Source organism: Coregonus clupeaformis, chromosome 28, assembly GCF_020615455.1.
Source record: "Coregonus clupeaformis isolate EN_2021a chromosome 28, ASM2061545v1, whole genome shotgun sequence".
Taxonomy (NCBI): Eukaryota; Metazoa; Chordata; class Actinopteri; order Salmoniformes; family Salmonidae; genus Coregonus; species Coregonus clupeaformis.
The window spans coordinates 580,345-597,500 of record NC_059219.1 but is presented as its reverse complement, the minus strand read 5'-3'; the positions used below and the strand labels follow the sequence as shown (position 1 = coordinate 597,500).

Sequence of the window (17,156 nt, the reverse complement as noted above, 5' to 3'; positions counted from 1 at the left end):
AATCCCTCCTGCTCCCTCTCTCCCTCCCTCAAACCCTCCTGCTCCCTCCCTCCCTCAAATTCCTCCTGCTCCCTCCCTCCCTCAAACCTTCCTGCTCCCTCCCTCCCTCTATATTCCTCCTGCTCCCTCCCTCCCTCAATCCCTCCCTCCCTCAATCCCTCCTGCTCCCTCCCTCCCTCAATCCCTCCTGTTCCCTCTCCCTCCCTCCCTCAATCCCTCCTGCTCCCTCCCTCCCCCAATCCCTCCCTCCCTCAATTCCTCCTGCTCCCTCCCTCCCTCAATTCCTCTGGCTCCCTCCCTCAATCCCCCTCCCTCCCACCTGCTCCTTCCTTCCATCCCTCCCTCCCTCCATATATCTGCAGAATGTTCCCCCTCTCCCCACCCCTCCCTCAGAGTGAAGGAATGTAGCAGCGGAGGAGAGAGAAGAGGTCAGGATTCCTTCCCTCCTCCAGCTGCTCTGTCTCTGGAACCTATTACCTCACACACACGCAATCGGTGTGTGTGTGTATACGTGTGTGTGTGTGTGTGTGCGTGTGTGTGTATACGTGTGTGTGTGTGTGTGTGTGTGTGTGTGTGTGTGTGTATACGTGTGTGTGTGGATACGTGTGTGTGTGTACGTGTGTATACGTGTGTGTGTGTGTGTGTGTGTGTATCGTGTGTGTGTGTGTGTGTGTGTGTGTGTGTTTCTGCTCTTAGGGAGGGAGTAAAACAGTTTCATCAGATTATTCACTTTAAAAACAGTGACACCCTGCCTTGGGAGCAGTGGAGGCTGCTGAGGGGAGGACGGCTCATAATAATGGCTGGAATGGAGTTTAATGGAGTGGTATCAAACACATGAAAACCATGTTTGACACCATTCCATTCATGCCATTCCGGCCATTATTATGAGCCGTCCTCCCCTCAGCAGCCGCCATTGCTTGGGAGCCTTTCCACACACACACCAACACACACACTTACCTAACCCTAACCCTGCGAGCTAACAGCATGACTTTCCAGACATGTGTGTGTGAGACGTACACATGGAAGAGAGTGTAGAAAAGTTGTGAAACGAACAACTGGATAATAGTGTAATCAGTTGCAGGCTGTGGGTGAGGCAGTACATTGTGGGGGAGGTCAGCACGAGCTGCACACTGGTTCTGATTAAACACTCAGAACTCTGGAGCGCCCACACACACAAGTACACACACACACACACACACACACACACACACACACACACTCATAAAGGCAGATTTAGTCAGAGCCCAATATTCCTCAAAAGTGTGGTCATGGAAACTGTCACATGCACGCACGCACGCACGCACGCACACACACACACACACACACACACACAAACATACACACACACACACACTATACGGCAGTGTCATACTGACCTCCCCACCCAACCTCCTCCATACTAACAGTTAAATTCTAAAGCATCAGAAGGGGTCTTCGCTCATGTTGGTCTAGTATGTGATTGAATGTGTTGTCTCTGATGATTTCTCACCACCCCCCACCCCACCCAGCCCTACCCAGCTCCAGCCCCACCCAGCCCAGCTCCAGGCCAGCCCCACCCAACCCTACCCAGCTCAACCCCAGCTCCAGGCCAGCCCCACCTAGATCCAGCCCAACCCAGCCCAGCTCCAGGCCAGCCCCACCCAGCTCAGCTCCCCCCACCCAGCCCTACCCAGCTCAGCTCCCCCCCACCCAGCCCAGCTCCAGCCCAGTCACTGCTGCTATTGACTGAGTCTTATCTGTTAATTGGAAAAGCAGGTGGAGGGAGAAACACATTTCACACATCAATGTGCACTGTCTGTCTCCAGGCTAGGCTGTGTGTGTAGGTGTACATGGAGCAGAGGGGAGAAGAACGGAAGAGGAAAAAAACACTAGAAGGAAGCACTGGGAAAGATTTGGCAGCAGTACAGAAAACTCATCCAGAGCTCTTTTGACTTCTGGGAGAAAGCCATTATAAGATATCTGATGGCAAACATTTAGCAGTGAATTGCATACAAGTGTAACTTCATCACCTCATGTGCGCTGCGCAACAGAGACTCGACAACAGATATAGAACGCCATGGACTCACAGCTCCCGCTTTCTCCTGTTGTGCTATTTACAAACAAACACGTGACTGGCTCAACTGTTCTGGGGAACTATGGTAAGCTTCATAATGTAAAATAATGTGACAGGTGAAATTAAGAACGCAAACAGATCTTTCGTACGCCTGGAAGGGTGAGTCAATAACATAATCTATAACGAATCACCTTTAACTAATCGTCAATAACAAACTAGCTAATAACAGATTTTTGTCTAACATCTATAACTAACGAACCATAACAATAACTAATAATCATCAATAACTACCTAATACCAAATCACTGCAATTATCTATATTCTATTATGAACTGGCTGGTATGAGCCCTGAATGCTGATTGGCTGAAAGCTGTGGTATATCAGACTGTATATTATTCTAATTACCTTACTAACCAGTTTCTAACATCAATAAGGCACCTCAGGGGTTTGTGGTATATTGCCAATATACCACAGCTAATGGCTGTATCAAAGATCTGTTATTAGTATGTTATAGTATGTTATAGGTGATTAGCTCTAGACTATAGATTATCTGTTGTTCGCTGTAACATGGACAATAAAGCTGTATTATTAGTTATAGACTCACCCCTCCAGGCGTACGTCAGGCAGGGTTCTGTTGAAAGCGATCATCTCAGAAGCCATCAGGTTAAACTGGTTGATCTTAAACATCTCCTTCATCTTCTCCTGGTTCTCTTTAGGAATCACCACAGGTTTACCTCCTTCTCCTGGACCATCCCTGGGCCGCAATACTGTATCTACAACACGACAGAGAGAGAGAGAGGTGTGAGTGAGTGTGCGGTGTGTGTGTGTGAGTGTGCGGTGTGTGTGTGCTCACCGTCCCTGCCTGGCAGGCCCCTCTCCCTCTTGTCGTCACACTTGTTACACTCGCTGAAGTAGAGCAGGATGAACATGTCCAACATCACCCACACCAGGGAGGTGGCCAGCACCACCTTACAGTAGGCAAACCTCCGCATCCTAGAGAGAGAGAGAGAGAGAGAGAGAGAGAGAGAGAGAGAGAGAGTGTTAACCTCAGACCTTCTCATTCTGTTACAGAGAGAAAAGGCTAGTCACACACAGCACAATCACACACTTTACACTCTTAGAAAAAAAGGTGCTATCTAGAACCTAAAATGGTTATTCGGCTTTCCCCTTTTGGTTCCAAGTAAAACCCTTTTGGTTCCAGGTAGAAACCTTTTCCATAGAGGGTTCTACATGGAACCCAAAAGGGTTCTCCTATGGGGACAGCTGAACAACCCTTTTGGAACCCTTTTTTTCTAAGAGTGGATCAATTGAAGCTCTCTTTCTCTCTCTCCCACTGTCTCGTATCTCTCTGTGTCTCTCTCCTTTCTCTGCTGGCCAAAACAGACCCCCGTCCTAACCATCTGTCCTCTCCCTCTCTCATCTCTTATCTGCCGCGTGGTTATCAGTTCTCTCTCTAGAAACAGCCCAAAACAAGCACAGTATTCTCTCTCTCACTTTGTGTGTGTGTGTGTTTGTGTGACGCAGCGACAGCACAGTGCTGTCTAAATCTTGAGTACACACACACAAACTCCTGCAGACCTACCAAGTAAACAACCTACCAAGTGCATTTAATAAGCTAAACCCCCCTTGCACACACACATGCAAGCACGGACACACAAAAGCATGCAGGCATGAACAAATGCAGAAACACACATCCACACCCACACTGACACACACACAGGGCTGTGATGGTAATTGCTTTTCTTTGGCAGCCAGCACCCATCAGACACAACCACATTAAAATTCCTCTGTACCCCCCCCTCTCTCTCTCTCTCTCTCTCTCCTCTCTAACTGTGCAGTGCTCTCCTATCTCCCTCTCTCTCTCTAACTCTGCAGTGCTCTCCTCTCTCCCTCTCTTTCTCTCTCGTTCTCTCTAACTATGCATTGCTCTCCTCTCTCTCTTCTCTCTAACTGTGCAGTGCTCTCCTCTCTCTCTTCTCTCTAACTGTGCAGTGCTCTCCTCTCTCTCTCCCTGCTTCTCAGGTTGCAGGAGGAAAGACATTCTGCAGTCAGCCATGCCAACATCTCCTCCCCTCTATAGAGTTCACAGTGAATGAACAGGCCAGGCCAGGCTTCCTCAGTGCCAGAGTCTACAGTTACCAGAGACTACATTTCCTCCTAAAAGCTCAGGAGCTTGACCTTTAAATCGTTCATTTCATCAAAGGACAGTACAGCTTGATACGCTTTTGTCTCCCTTTCTACCTCTCACTGTCTTACTCTATCCTCACTTGCCCCTCCACTGGGCAGAGTACGGTAGCCTGGTGGAGAGAAGTGTGTGCGTGCGTGTTCAAGAGGATGTCTGTTCATGAAAGAGAGAGAGTAAGTGTTGTTCACAGATGTGTGTTATCTGGCACACAGTGTTCACACACAACCTTGTTACTCTTCACAGCCGAGTGACAAAACGTGGGCAGAGAGCTACCACTGAATAGGTCTACCTCCTCCTCACTAAAAATACATTTCTGCTACTCAGACGCAGACGATTGTGTTATGTGGTTGTGATGAGGTAGTCAGGTTTCCCTATGTTATATGGTTGTGATGAGGTTTTCATGGTTTCTCTGTGATATGGTTGTGATGAGGTTGTCAGGTTTCCCTGTGTTATATGGTTGTCATGATTTCTCTGTGTTATATGGTTGTGATGAGGTTGTCATGTTTCTCTGTGTTATATGGTTGTGATGAGGTTGTCAGGGTTCCCGAGTGGCGCAGTGGTCTAAGGTACTGCATCGCTGGTACTGGTTCGAATCCAGGCTCTGTCGTACCCGGCCACGACCTGGGAGACCCATGGGGCGGCGCACAATTGGCCCAGCATCGTCCAGGGTAGGGGAGGGAATGGCCGGCAGGGATGCTCAGTTGGTAGAGCATGGCATTTGCAACGGCAGGGTTGTGGTTTTGATTCCCATGGGGGGCCAGTATGAAAAAAATAATAATAATGTATGCACTCACTAACTGTAAGTCGCTCTGGATAAGAGCGTCTGCTAAATGACTAAAATGTAAAATGTTCCCTGTGTGATCAGAGAATGTAAGAGGAAGAGACAGCGATGCTCCAAGGAGGAGAGAAATATATATAAACACACACACTGTCCCTCAGCTTGCCTGCTCTGCAGACTGTATTTCTAATCAGGCATGGCAGAGGACACCCCACTATCTCTTCTCTGCTCACGCCAGCTCCAGGCTCACTCTGTGTGTGTGTCTATATATTATATATCAGGTTTGTTAGTATTTGCAGTCTTTGACAAAAATAGACTGCCTCTCTGACACAACACAGACAACCCACCCCTCTCACTCTCTCTCTCTAATCCCTCCCTCTTTCTTTTCTTTTCTCTTCTCTCTACCCTATTCATCTCCATATCTTCATCTCTCCATTTCCTCCTCCCTTCTATTATCATCCCTCTCTCGTCTTTCTGTTTTTCCTCTCTCCATGACGTTTTCTCCTTTCCAGAGCGGTTGCCATCACTACCTGCCTTCACAGAGGAGAGCCCAATCCCCTCCTCTCTCTTCCCTCTCCTCTCCTCTCTCTTCCCTCTCCTCTCTTCCCTCTCCTCTCTCTTCCCTCTCCCCTCCTTTCTCCTCTCTCTTCCCTCTCCCCTCCTCTCTCTTCCCTCTCCTCTCATATCCTCTCTTCCCTCTCCTCTCCTCTCTCTTCCCTCTCCTCTCCTCTCTTTCCTCTCCCCTCACTCTCCTCTCCTCTCTCTTCCCTCTCCCCTCCCTCTCCCTTCCCTCTCCCCTCCCTCTCCTCTCTCTTCCCTCTCCTCACTCTTCCCTCTCCTCTCCTCTTCTCTCTCTTCTTCTCTCCTCCCTCCGCTGGTTTAATCCTACTTTCGAGGGGGATTGCACAACTACTTGGTTACAGCCAGAGAATAATGATCCTCTGAGGCTTAGAGGAGACTTTCACTATTCAAGGATTTATGGAGTTGCTATGAGGAATGTGCCCAATGGGATTCTCTGTGTGTCCTGTGTGCATGTATGCCGTGCGTTGTCATGATACAAGAATTTGGAACTCTCTAACGATACCAGTTCATTGTCACAAACACATGGTCATACATTAGTGTGTTTGTGTGAGCAGCCCAGGAATAGCTGAACAACGCCTACAGGAAGAGCCTCAAGGTTGCAGGGCTGGGAGAATAGACACACACACACTCGGGCAGGCACAACTGCCATGTAACCGACGGTTATGGATGAAGACATGATGAAAATAAAATAACCGTCATAACCGTTCATTATTTGTAATTTAAAAAAGTATTTAAAAAATATGATTTGGAATGAACAGCTGACTGAAATATGCATCAGTCCCCGGTTCAAATGTTTAAGATACGAGTGCATCGGTCCGGGGGAGCCCAAACCGATCCAAATGTAGCATGAATCGATCAGAAAATCAATTCAAACGTTACGAACCGCCAGTTCACTGACGTTGTTTACTCCTATCATTATATTTTCCCCCTCTGAAAATATCTCTAATCTGTTGTGACTGAATAGATGCGTCATCTCCTTCAGCAGTCTATTGAACTAAGCATGTAAATGCGTATGACAGTCATCGATAACAACTATGCATACAGAGCGCAATTGCTCACGCCAACCAGAGCCTCCCTGATCAAATATCTGCACTGCACCTTCAGCATTCAAATGCTTGTAAAATGGCTTTCGCAATGTCAAATCTTAGCCTTTATTAGTTGGGTGACAACCAATGTAATTTGCTGGGTCATTGTTACCAAATGTGCTGTAGAAAATAGTGTGTTAATGTGCTGTAGAAAAACAAATGTTAATGCATCGAATCGTATCTAACCAAATCACATCAATTCGTTCCCCTAATCAAACCGAATCACACTGAATCGTTTCAAACTAAAAGTATCATATCGGAGCCCATGTATCTAGATGCGTATCGAATCGTGCTTGTAAAGAGAGATGCACATCCCTAGTCAGTTGAGTTGAATCAACAAATCCCAGCACATGTGGATGGTTACACTTCCTGCTTTTACTTCCTGTTTTGCTCCTATGGGTAATAATATAATAATAATATGCCATTTAGCAGACGCTTTTATCCAAAGCGACTTACAGTCATGTGTGCATACATTTTTACGTATATGTAATGCCACTACCCTGGCATTACAAGCGCCATGCTCTACCAAGCGCCATGCTCTACCAATTGAGCTACAGAGGACCACTCACAATAGCCGCCAGTCCACCCATTATGCCCGTTCTACTCATTCTATTTCTATGGCAGCACATGCAGTCAGGAGCAGAGGAGAGGATAAAATGTGTGTAAATTTTTTTTAAACATATTTATTTTGTTATGCTATTCGGGCGGTTATTATGGATACCGCAGTCATTTGGCTGACCAATTACCGTCATCCGAAATTCCACGATCGTCACAGCCCTAACACACACACACACACACTTCTGAATCAGTCTCTCTCTAGGACACAGCTACGGTTCAGTTTCAGGTCAGGACCTCGTGGGAGTCAAGAGCTCAGACTTATTCTAGGGACACAGGGGGAGGAAGGGAGGGAGGGAGAGAGAGAGAGAGGGAGTGAGAGGGAGAGGGAGAGAGAGGGAGTGAGGGAGAGGGAGTGAGTGAGTGAGTGAGTGAGTGAGTGAGTGAGTGAGTGAGTGAGTGAGTGAGTGAGTGAGTGAGTGAGTGAGTGAGTGAGTGAGTGAGTGAGTGAGTGAGTGAGTGAGTGAGGGAGGGAGGGAGAGGGAGGGAGAGAAAGAGAGAGAAACTGCCCCGTGGCAAATAAAAGCACAGTCAAACTGATTACCGTTGCAAAGCTTGGCACCAACACAAAGTGGAATGAAACACTTCAATCTCCAATCACTCAGGCATTTTAGGACTGGAATCAATACACATTACTGTCACTGTGGGGGTGTTTCTTAGCACCAACACACACGCACCCACTCACGCACACACACACACACACACAACAACCAGTCTTATAAACCATAACTCCCCCCTCCTCCTCCCCCTGGCCTCTATGACGCCTGTGTAATTGCTATTTTAACAACTTGTAATTGGGGCGCGGTGACTACATCTCTGAGGCTTTGCATGCACACACACACACACACACACACACACACACACACACACACACACAGGGTGACACTGTAGCGCCCATTAACCTCATCAAGCAGGCAATTAAGCAAAATCAATTAAACACACACACCACACATCGATCAAATCACACAACCATCTCTCTGAGCAGTTTGACCCAGCAGACTTCTATCAGTCTCTATCAGTCTCTCTGTGTCATTTTGGCCTAGTCGAGTCAATGACGGATGACTAGAATTCAGCCATGTGAAAGCTGTACTAGTAAAACTAACATAATTGGTCCACACACAAACGTACACACACACACAAAGCTGTACCTGTCCTGCTGTGTAAAGGGGTCTCTGGTCCAGATGTTCAGGGACTCCACCAGCAGGGGGAGGCGCTTCAGAGATCCCACTTCCTCCTTCGCTTGTCACTCAAACATGCTGCCTGGAGACACAGAAACACACATTGGTCAGTCTTCAAGCTAAATCAGTCACACATTCTTAGACAGACAATAAAGTCAAGACCTGAGTCCAAGTTTAGACCCCTACCCAGAATGGCAAGACCATGAGAAGACTAGTTTGGTTAAACGTGAAAAAAACAAGACTCTGACTCAGCCCAAAACCTGTGGCTATGTGAGAGTTCAGACCAACAAAAAGGTGTAATGGGTCTGCACTCAGAAAGATATTGCATAAAGCTTACTTCATTATTCTATTTGTATTTTATATTTTCACTGCATCAGGGATAGTGTACACAGACGTTTCGGCTTTACAGCTTTCTTCAGTGTGATAGTTCAGGAAGGCTCAGGAAGCCACTGTGCAGTGATCTGTCTCTCACTCCTCTCCTCTGTGTTGACAGTACATGTTCCTGCTCAATGGTTCCCGAAAGCGGTTTTCCGATCCCGACCCATCACTCTGGACCCGACCTGACCCAACCCCTCTGTGTTCCCATCACACCTCAGGGACGCACACATGCAGGAGTGACGTCATCCAGAGAGAGAGAACGAACGGGCCGCAACGGGGAGCGGAAGAGAGATGAGACGGCGTGTCACTCAACTGGCTAACACACACTTCCTTCACCACTTCCTTCCGTGGCAGGAAACGCATCATCGCCATCACATCACCTGGCTGTCTAGCACTCAGAACATAGAGCAGAAGCCAGATTATCTCTGTCATCATCATCATCATCATTCACTGCTCACAGCTTCATAGCAACCTCAGTCTGGCTCACTTTCCAAGGCCAAGGCCTATCCTTTATGGTAGGTTTCAATGGACTAATGGGCTCAAATATATTCCAATCAAAGAAGACAGATAACGTCCAGCTAAAGATGAACCTGTGATGGTACACACACACACACACTGAAGCTACACGGGAGGCTCAAGTGCCAGCAGCAGGATGAGAGGGCGGAGTGACGGATGAGGAATGGAGAGGTGGAGGGAGGGGTGAAGATTCTCAGAGCTGCTCATTTCAGGGGATTCATCTTCTATTTCTGACAAACAGAAATAAACCCACCAGAGAGAGAGCGAGAGAGAGAGAGAGAGAGAGTCGTCCTCCAGAACCACAGTCTGGTCATTGGCCTACATACAACCAAGACATCATTCTGGTCTAGTGGGGTTTTATCCTGACAGAATGTGTGTGTGTGTGCGAGGCATTAGGTTTGCACTGCAGCAGATAATGTAGGCTTTTTCTTCAGCGTCTGATGGCAAAGAGAGCTCCCACTGGGCACAGACGTCAAGTCAACGTCTATTCCACGTTGGTTGAAAGTAATTTCATTGAAATGACGTGGAAACAACATTTATTCAACCAGTGTGTGCCAAGTGGGCTGTGTGTGTGTATGTGTGTGCGTACCCCCTCGACACACACACAGCCTGCTCTGTGATGCAGAGCTATAAAATTAGTGTTTCAGTTGTAGTGTGTAATCCATGTGAAGATTAGAGAAGAACAAGCAAGCAGAGCGTCTCTAAATACACTACTACACTGCCTGGCAATCATCACTAACCTGCATCCATCCATCCATCCATCCAGACCCAGGCAGGCAGCACAAAACATCATCCTATCTAGTACCATCTCTTTAATTCTCCCTCCCTCCATTTTCTATCTCTCATCTCTCTATCTTCTCAAGCCGGTGGCTCACTGAATCTCCTGCCAGTTTGCGTTCTCTCGTCCAGTGTGTGTGTGTGTGTGTGTGTGTGTGTGTGTGTGTGTGTGTGTGTTTGTATTTCTGTGTGTGTGTGTGTGTGTGTGTGTGTGTGTGAGGTCAGGTGTGAGAGGTGTTAATAACAGTGCAGCAGATAGCAGGGTTTTTCTCTGAAGCTGTCACTAGGCTCCTCTCCAAAGCAGGCAGCCATATTGGGAAGTCTTCCAACAACACATTCCACAGAGAGTAGAGCCCTAACAGAGAGTAGAGAGCACTAACAGAGAGTAGAGAGCCCTAACAGAGAGTAGAGAGCCCTAACAGAGAGTAGAGCCCTAACAGAGAGTAGAGCCCTAACAGAGAGTAGAGCTCTAACAGAGAGTAGAGCTCTAACAGAGAGTAGAGAGCCCTAACAGAGAGTAGAGAGCCCTAACAGAGAGTAGAGAGCCCTAACAGAGAGTAGAGAGCCCTAACAGAGAGTAGAGAGCCCTAACAGAGAGTAGAGAGCCCTAACAGAGAGTAGAGAGCCCTAACAGAGAGTAGAGAGCCCTAACAGAGAGTAGAGAGCTCTAACAGAGAGTAGAGAGCCCTAACAGAGAGTAGAGAGCCCTAACAGAGAGTAGAGAGCCCTAACAGAGAGTAGAGAGCCCTAACAGAGAGTAGAGAGCCCTAACAGAGAGTAGAGAGCCCTAACAGAGAGTAGAGCCCTAACAGAGAGTAGAGAGCCCTAACAGAGAGTAGAGAGCTCTAACAGAGAGTAGAGAGCCCTAACAGAGAGTAGAGCTCTAACAGAGAGTAGAGAGCCCTAACAGAGAGTAGAGAGCCCTAACAGAGAGAGGAGAGCGCTAACAGGGAGTAGAGAGCCCTAACAGAGAGTAGAGAGCCCTAACAGAGAGTAGAGAGCCCTAACAGAGAGTAGAGAGCCCTAACAGAGAGTAGAGAGCCCTAACAGAGAGTAGAGAGCCCTAACAGAGAGTAGAGCGCCCTAACAGAGAGTAGAGAGCCCTAACAGAGAGTAGAGAGCCCTAACAGAGAGTAGAGAGCCCTAACAGAGAGTAGAGCGCCCTAACAGAGAGTAGAGAGCCCTAACAGAGAGTAGAGAGCCCTAACAGAGAGTAGAGAGCCCTAACAGAGAGTAGAGAGCCCTAACAGAGAGTAGAGCGCCCTAACAGAGAGTAGAGAGCCCTAACAGAGAGTAGAGCCCTAACAGAGAGTAGAGAGCCCTAACAGAGAGTAGAGAGCCCTAACAGAGAGTAGAGCTCTAACAGAGAGTAGAGAGCCCTAACAGAGAGTAGAGAGCCCTAACAGAGAGAGGAGAGCGCTAACAGAGAGTAGAGCGCCCTAACAGAGAGTAGAGAGCCCTAACAGAGAGTAGAGAGCCCTAACAGAGAGTAGAGAGCCCTAACAGAGAGTAGAGCGCCCTAACAGAGAGTAGAGAGCCCTAACAGAGAGTAGAGAGCCCTAACAGAGAGTAGAGAGCCCTAACAGAGAGTAGAGCGCCCTAACAGAGAGTAGAGAGCCCTAACAGAGAGCCTCAAGACATTATATAACACAAGATAGACAGAGACTGGCCAACTTCATCATTTCATGACATATTACACATTCTCTGCTCTCACACACACACCCACGGACAAACGCTTGCACGTACCACACAGACTGACTTAGCTTTGGGACATACTATGTTCTCTCTCACATCTGCACAAACACAGACCCACACGCGTGCAGTGGTAAAGAGCATCAACATGCTACAACAACATACATGTTATGTCACCCAAACGCATCAAAAGTCACCCATACGCATCAGCTCAAAACAACATATAATGTAAAGCATCAACACGCTAAAACATAAATAATCAACTGTTAGATGCTCATATGTCACTGAGACTCAACGAAGCGTTAAAACAACATTAGCCTGATGTGATGTTACCTAAATGCATTGAGGCGTTCTTCAGAATACATACATGTCATGTGTAGCCCCAGCTCAGTGAGACAGCCGTCCATTTGTGACTGTGTAAATGGAAGGTAGAACTAGACATTAGCTCAACGAGGACTGAGAGACAGCCAGAGGTTGGGGGCGGTGCCGGGTGGGCCTGTAAATAACCAGGATGAACGTGGCGTCTAAGATGTGTTGTTGTTTTTCTGTCCGTCTGTTTGTCTGTACATCTCCTGTGTGGAGGGTACCACCGCCAGCTGAGACTGACTGACTGTACTTCATGGTTATCATGGTGATTAACAGGCCCCTCCAGCTACGCCTGTCAAAACCACAAACCCTGTCGCCCACTGTGACATCACTCTCTAGAACCCCTCCCCTCTCCTCCCTTCTTCTCTGCTTTGCTCCACTACTCTTTCCTCTCCTCCGCCTAGCCCCAGCAGCACTACAGAATCCAGTCTCAGCTAACACCCTCCTCTCCCTTCTCCTCTATCCTCCCCACCCAACCACTCCTCTCCTCCTCTGTTCATTCTCTTCTCCTCCTCTCCCACACAGCCCTGTTTCCATTCTGTCTGTATAAACATCATTCCTGAGGAAGGAGAGACAGAGGGGCACACTCGGGGGTGTAGGAGTATTTAAAGTGTTAGGATTTCAGGAGCATAGGAGTGTAGAGGAGTCCTCTCTCCACACACTCGTATGGTACCTTAACACAGATAATAAACAGCTCCACCATTTCAGGACAGTCAGGCCATTCTGAGCATGAAAAGTCAGCTCAGAATGGCTGTAGAACCCCCCTCTGTCTCTCTTTCTCTCTCTCTTTCTCTGTCCACAGCCCAGAGACAGTCCTTTTCCAGCAACCAATCTTCACAGAACCACCATGACAACCACACAAGGTGCTGAGAGAGAGAGAGAGAGTTTATTTATTTATTTTCCCTTTTGTACTATTTGCACATAATATGACATTTGAAATGTCTTTATTCTTTTGGAACTTTTGTGAGTGTAATGTTTACTGTTCATTTTTTATTTTTTATTTTTTATTTCACTTTTGTTTATTATCTATTTCAATTGCTTTGGCAATGTAAACATATGTTCCCCATGCCAATAAAGCCCTTAAATTGAATTGAATTGAGAGAGAGCGAGAGAGAGGGAGAGACAGAGAGAGAGAGAGATGACAGAGATGAGAGAAAGACACAGAGAGATAGATAAGAGAAAGAGAGAGAGAGAAAGAGAGAGTGGTAAAAGGGGAGAGAGAATGAGAGATGTGTAGTCTGAAAAGAGTTGGCTGTGTAACTGTTGTAGCAACAGCAGTCTGGCCATCAGCAAGCAGTTAGGCCATGGCAGTATGTCTGTTGTGTGTGTGTGTGTGTTGTGGAGGCGTGTGTGTGTTCGAGTATGAGCTTGTGTGCCAGCCCAGCTGTCTGTTCACAGTCCACAAGTGTGTGTGTGTGTGTGTGTGTATGCCTGTGTGTGCGCGCCTGTGTAAGTGTGTGTCATAGTCTAGCGTATGCCGAAACAGAGAGGTCTCCAAGGACGACGTCCTCTGCTCTCAACAACAACAATGACAATGCCAACACACACACCAGGATTTCCTTTAGGAAAATGTGCCGCCGGACATTTGACCGGCAGCATATTATTATTATTTATTTTTCTAGGTGGTAGATCAGCTTTAATATTGGAGATTGATTGTCGGTTCTATCAATGTAATTGTCTGCATCATTTCCAATCCTCCATATATATTTATTTATTTTAAAAATATACAGTTGAAGTCGGAAGTTTACATACACTTAGGTTGGAGTCATTAAAACTTGTTTTTCAACCACTCCACACATTTCTTGTTAACAAACTATAGTTTTGCCAAGTCGGTTAGGACATCTACTTTGTGTATGACACAAGTCATTTTTCCAACAATTGTTTACAGACAGATTATTTCACTTATAATTCACTGTATCACAATTCCAGTGGGTCAGAAGTTTACATACACTAAATTGACTGTGCCTTTAAACAGCTCTGAAAATTCCAGAAAATGATGTCATGGCTTTAGAAGCTTCTAATAGGCTAATTGACATCAATTGGAGGTGTACCTGTGGATGTATTTCAAGGCCTACCTTCAAACTCAGTGCCTCTTTGCTTGACATCATGGGTAAATCAAAATAAATCAGCCAAGACCTCAGAAATAAAATTGTAGACCTCCACAAGTCTGGTTCATCCTTGGGAGCAATTTCCAAACGCCTGAAGGTACCACGTTCATCTGTACAAACAATAGTATGCAAGTATAAACACCATGGGACAACGCAGCCGTCATACCGCTCAGGAAGGAGACGCATTCTGTCTCCTAGAGATTAACGTACTTTGGGGCGAAAAGTGCTAATATTTGCAGAGCTAGCTCCAGGTAAATGTTGTGATCTTTCAGCCATTCCTGAACCTGCGACTCTCTTCACAGCCAAATCTGCAGAGCTGGGATGGTTGTATCCCCCACATAACATTGTTTTGTATATTAGTTCATAAATCATGTGCCATGGAATCGGCACATCGAAAATCTCTTCCCAACTATTTTGTTACCTGTATGGAGGCAGCATATTAATTTACCGGACCCATATGCATTGGGTGCGTAACCTGATTAGGGCGTCCACCCACGGTGCTCAGGATGACAGAAGTCACATTTAGATTATGGTAATTCATCTTAACAGAACATGCAACTCGAGGATGCAACGGTGTGCGTCCTTCTTACCAAATTCCAATGCGCACTTTGAAGATGTTAGAATAACTGTCTACATTTACTTTTCCTCAGCCAACAAGACAAGTAACGAACAGCAAAATCACTAGCCTATGTCAATCTACTATCACCCATAGTAGAAAAATGTATCTATTCTATTGGTCAGCTTGTCGTTCTGTGTGAAAAAGAAATAGCCTATTCCAAACAGACTCTAGGACAGTTATGGGACGATAGATCCCAAATTCATACAACCAGTAGGCCTAGGCTACATCAAAACAACTTTAAAAAGCAATGAGGCTGATGCAACAGATCAGAACGTTTAGCGTATAATGTTGATAAACTATTATTTCTTAACGTCATAAGCGCAGCAATGCGCCTGGCAGGGCAGTAGGCTACGTGCGAATGTTCGTTCCATAATGCAACTAGTGGGAAAACACAGTTGCTAAAAGTGCACCGCATACGCGAGCGGTTTCATGTGACAGAGATGAAAATATCTGTTAGAAATGTAGAAAGACGGGAGCTCTAAAGATGCAACAACTAGCATGGGTTGCTAATATGACTAGGATTGAAGTTTGGCTACTGGACAATGAAACCAATAAACAGAAATAGGCTACTGGTTTCAATGGCATATGGAATACTTTTTTGGCTAGGCTACTTTGAAGCAAGCCTCATAATATGATGTAAAACGTTCAGGTTTCAAACAATTAAGTAGGCTATATGTTTTCAAAATGCCTACTGCCTCCAGCTCATTGCAAAGTGGTGTGTGACACGCAGAAGCCTGCCTACCGTTGCCTTTACACTTGAATAGCGAAAGGGAAACATGCTTCAATTACCAGTTGGAAAAAAAAAAATAGTAGCTATTTTTAACGGTGGCCATCAAAACTGTTTTTAACACGTGATTACATTTTGAATTGTTGCGCAATGATTGGGCTTATAAAAGCACGTTTCACTCCAGCAGCATCGAACGAGCTGTTTGAGGCGCTGTAGCAGCAGCTCAGGATCGGTATGCTGTGGGCGTGTTATAAATAAGACGACTAATGAAAATACACACGAAGCAATTTAATTTCACTAAATAATGTAAATTGCCCTATAGATGAAATGTATTTACATCGACTGGAATTTCAATTAATGAATAGGCTAAAAAGCATTATTTTGCAATAGGATTTTTTTTCTTCTCCTGTACAATTAGCCGGCGCCAATGGTATTTGTCGGCAAACCCTGACACACACAAAAACTGTGACATCACAGAGTGAGAGAGAGGAAAGCTTTAAAAACCTTGAGAGGCCCTCAGATATACATTAGTCACTCCAAACACCACAACCACAAACATCACTCACAGGCTATGCTAAACTAAGACTCCAGAGGACTATGACAGACACTTTTACAATCATTATTCCTGAATCCTGACACATTCCTGGGAGTCCCCCTAATGAGTGAGAGAGGGAAAACAAGAACAGCGGGACAACAGGAATACCAGTAGGAATACACAGAACAGCGGACAGGAATGCCAGGAATAGATTATGAACAGTGGGTAAAAAGAGGTTTCCTACTCCTGGAAGAGTCACTGTGACACTAATGGCAGAGAGAGAGAGCTGCTTCCTGTTTACGGAGAGTGGTGACTGGTGAGCACAGGAAAAGGAACATAGACACTGAAACCAGATTGACAGGCCTGGGCCTACATGTACACTAGTGCACCTACACAAACACACACAGTCCATATCACTTGTCCTCTAGCTACAGCAGGCTATATTCTGTAGTCACAGTCCATATCTCTTGTCCTCTAGCTAGACTATATCCTGTAGTCACAGTCCATATCTCTTGTCCTCTAGCTAGGCTATATCCTGTAGTCACAGTCCATATCTCTTGTCCTCTATCTAGGCTATATCCTGTAGTCACAGTCCATATATCTTGTCCTCTAGCTAGACTATATCCTGTAGTCACAGTCCATATCTCTTGTCCTCTAGCTAGACTATGTCCTGTAGTCACAGTCCATATCTCTTGTCCTCTAGCTAGACTATGTCCAGATTTTGTAATCCCTCTCGCTCTCCCTCCTCCTCCTTCCCTTTGACTCATTTCCCCCCCTATCTCATCCCCTTTCATCTTACCCCCTCTCCTCCTCTCATCTTAGCGACGTCGCTATGAACGCTTGGCCGCCACAAGCCAGTTATCCCTGTGGTAACGCCAGCATGACATTCCCAACGTTCCCAATCCCAGCTGGGTCGGCATTCCCAGCTGGGATATTTTTTATCACATGACCACACTCTCTTC

General features: G+C 46.3%; 1 protein-coding gene across 2 annotated transcripts in view; it reads right to left on the bottom strand.

The window, feature by feature from the left end:
* Nucleotides 1-17,156, bottom strand: part of LOC121543258 (polypeptide N-acetylgalactosaminyltransferase 1) — a 46,262-nt gene that overhangs the window by 14,419 nt on the left and 14,687 nt on the right. For both annotated transcript variants that reach the window (XM_045208457.1, XM_041853015.2), the window contains exons 2-4: nucleotides 8,447-8,558; nucleotides 2,907-3,046; nucleotides 2,658-2,826 (exon numbers count right to left, since the gene is read on the bottom strand). In XM_045208457.1, coding sequence (XP_045064392.1) covers nucleotides 2,658-2,826; nucleotides 2,907-3,045 — 308 coding nt within the window. In that variant the 5' untranslated portion in view covers nucleotide 3,046; nucleotides 8,447-8,558. The remainder of the gene's footprint in view (nucleotides 1-2,657; nucleotides 2,827-2,906; nucleotides 3,047-8,446; nucleotides 8,559-17,156) is intronic.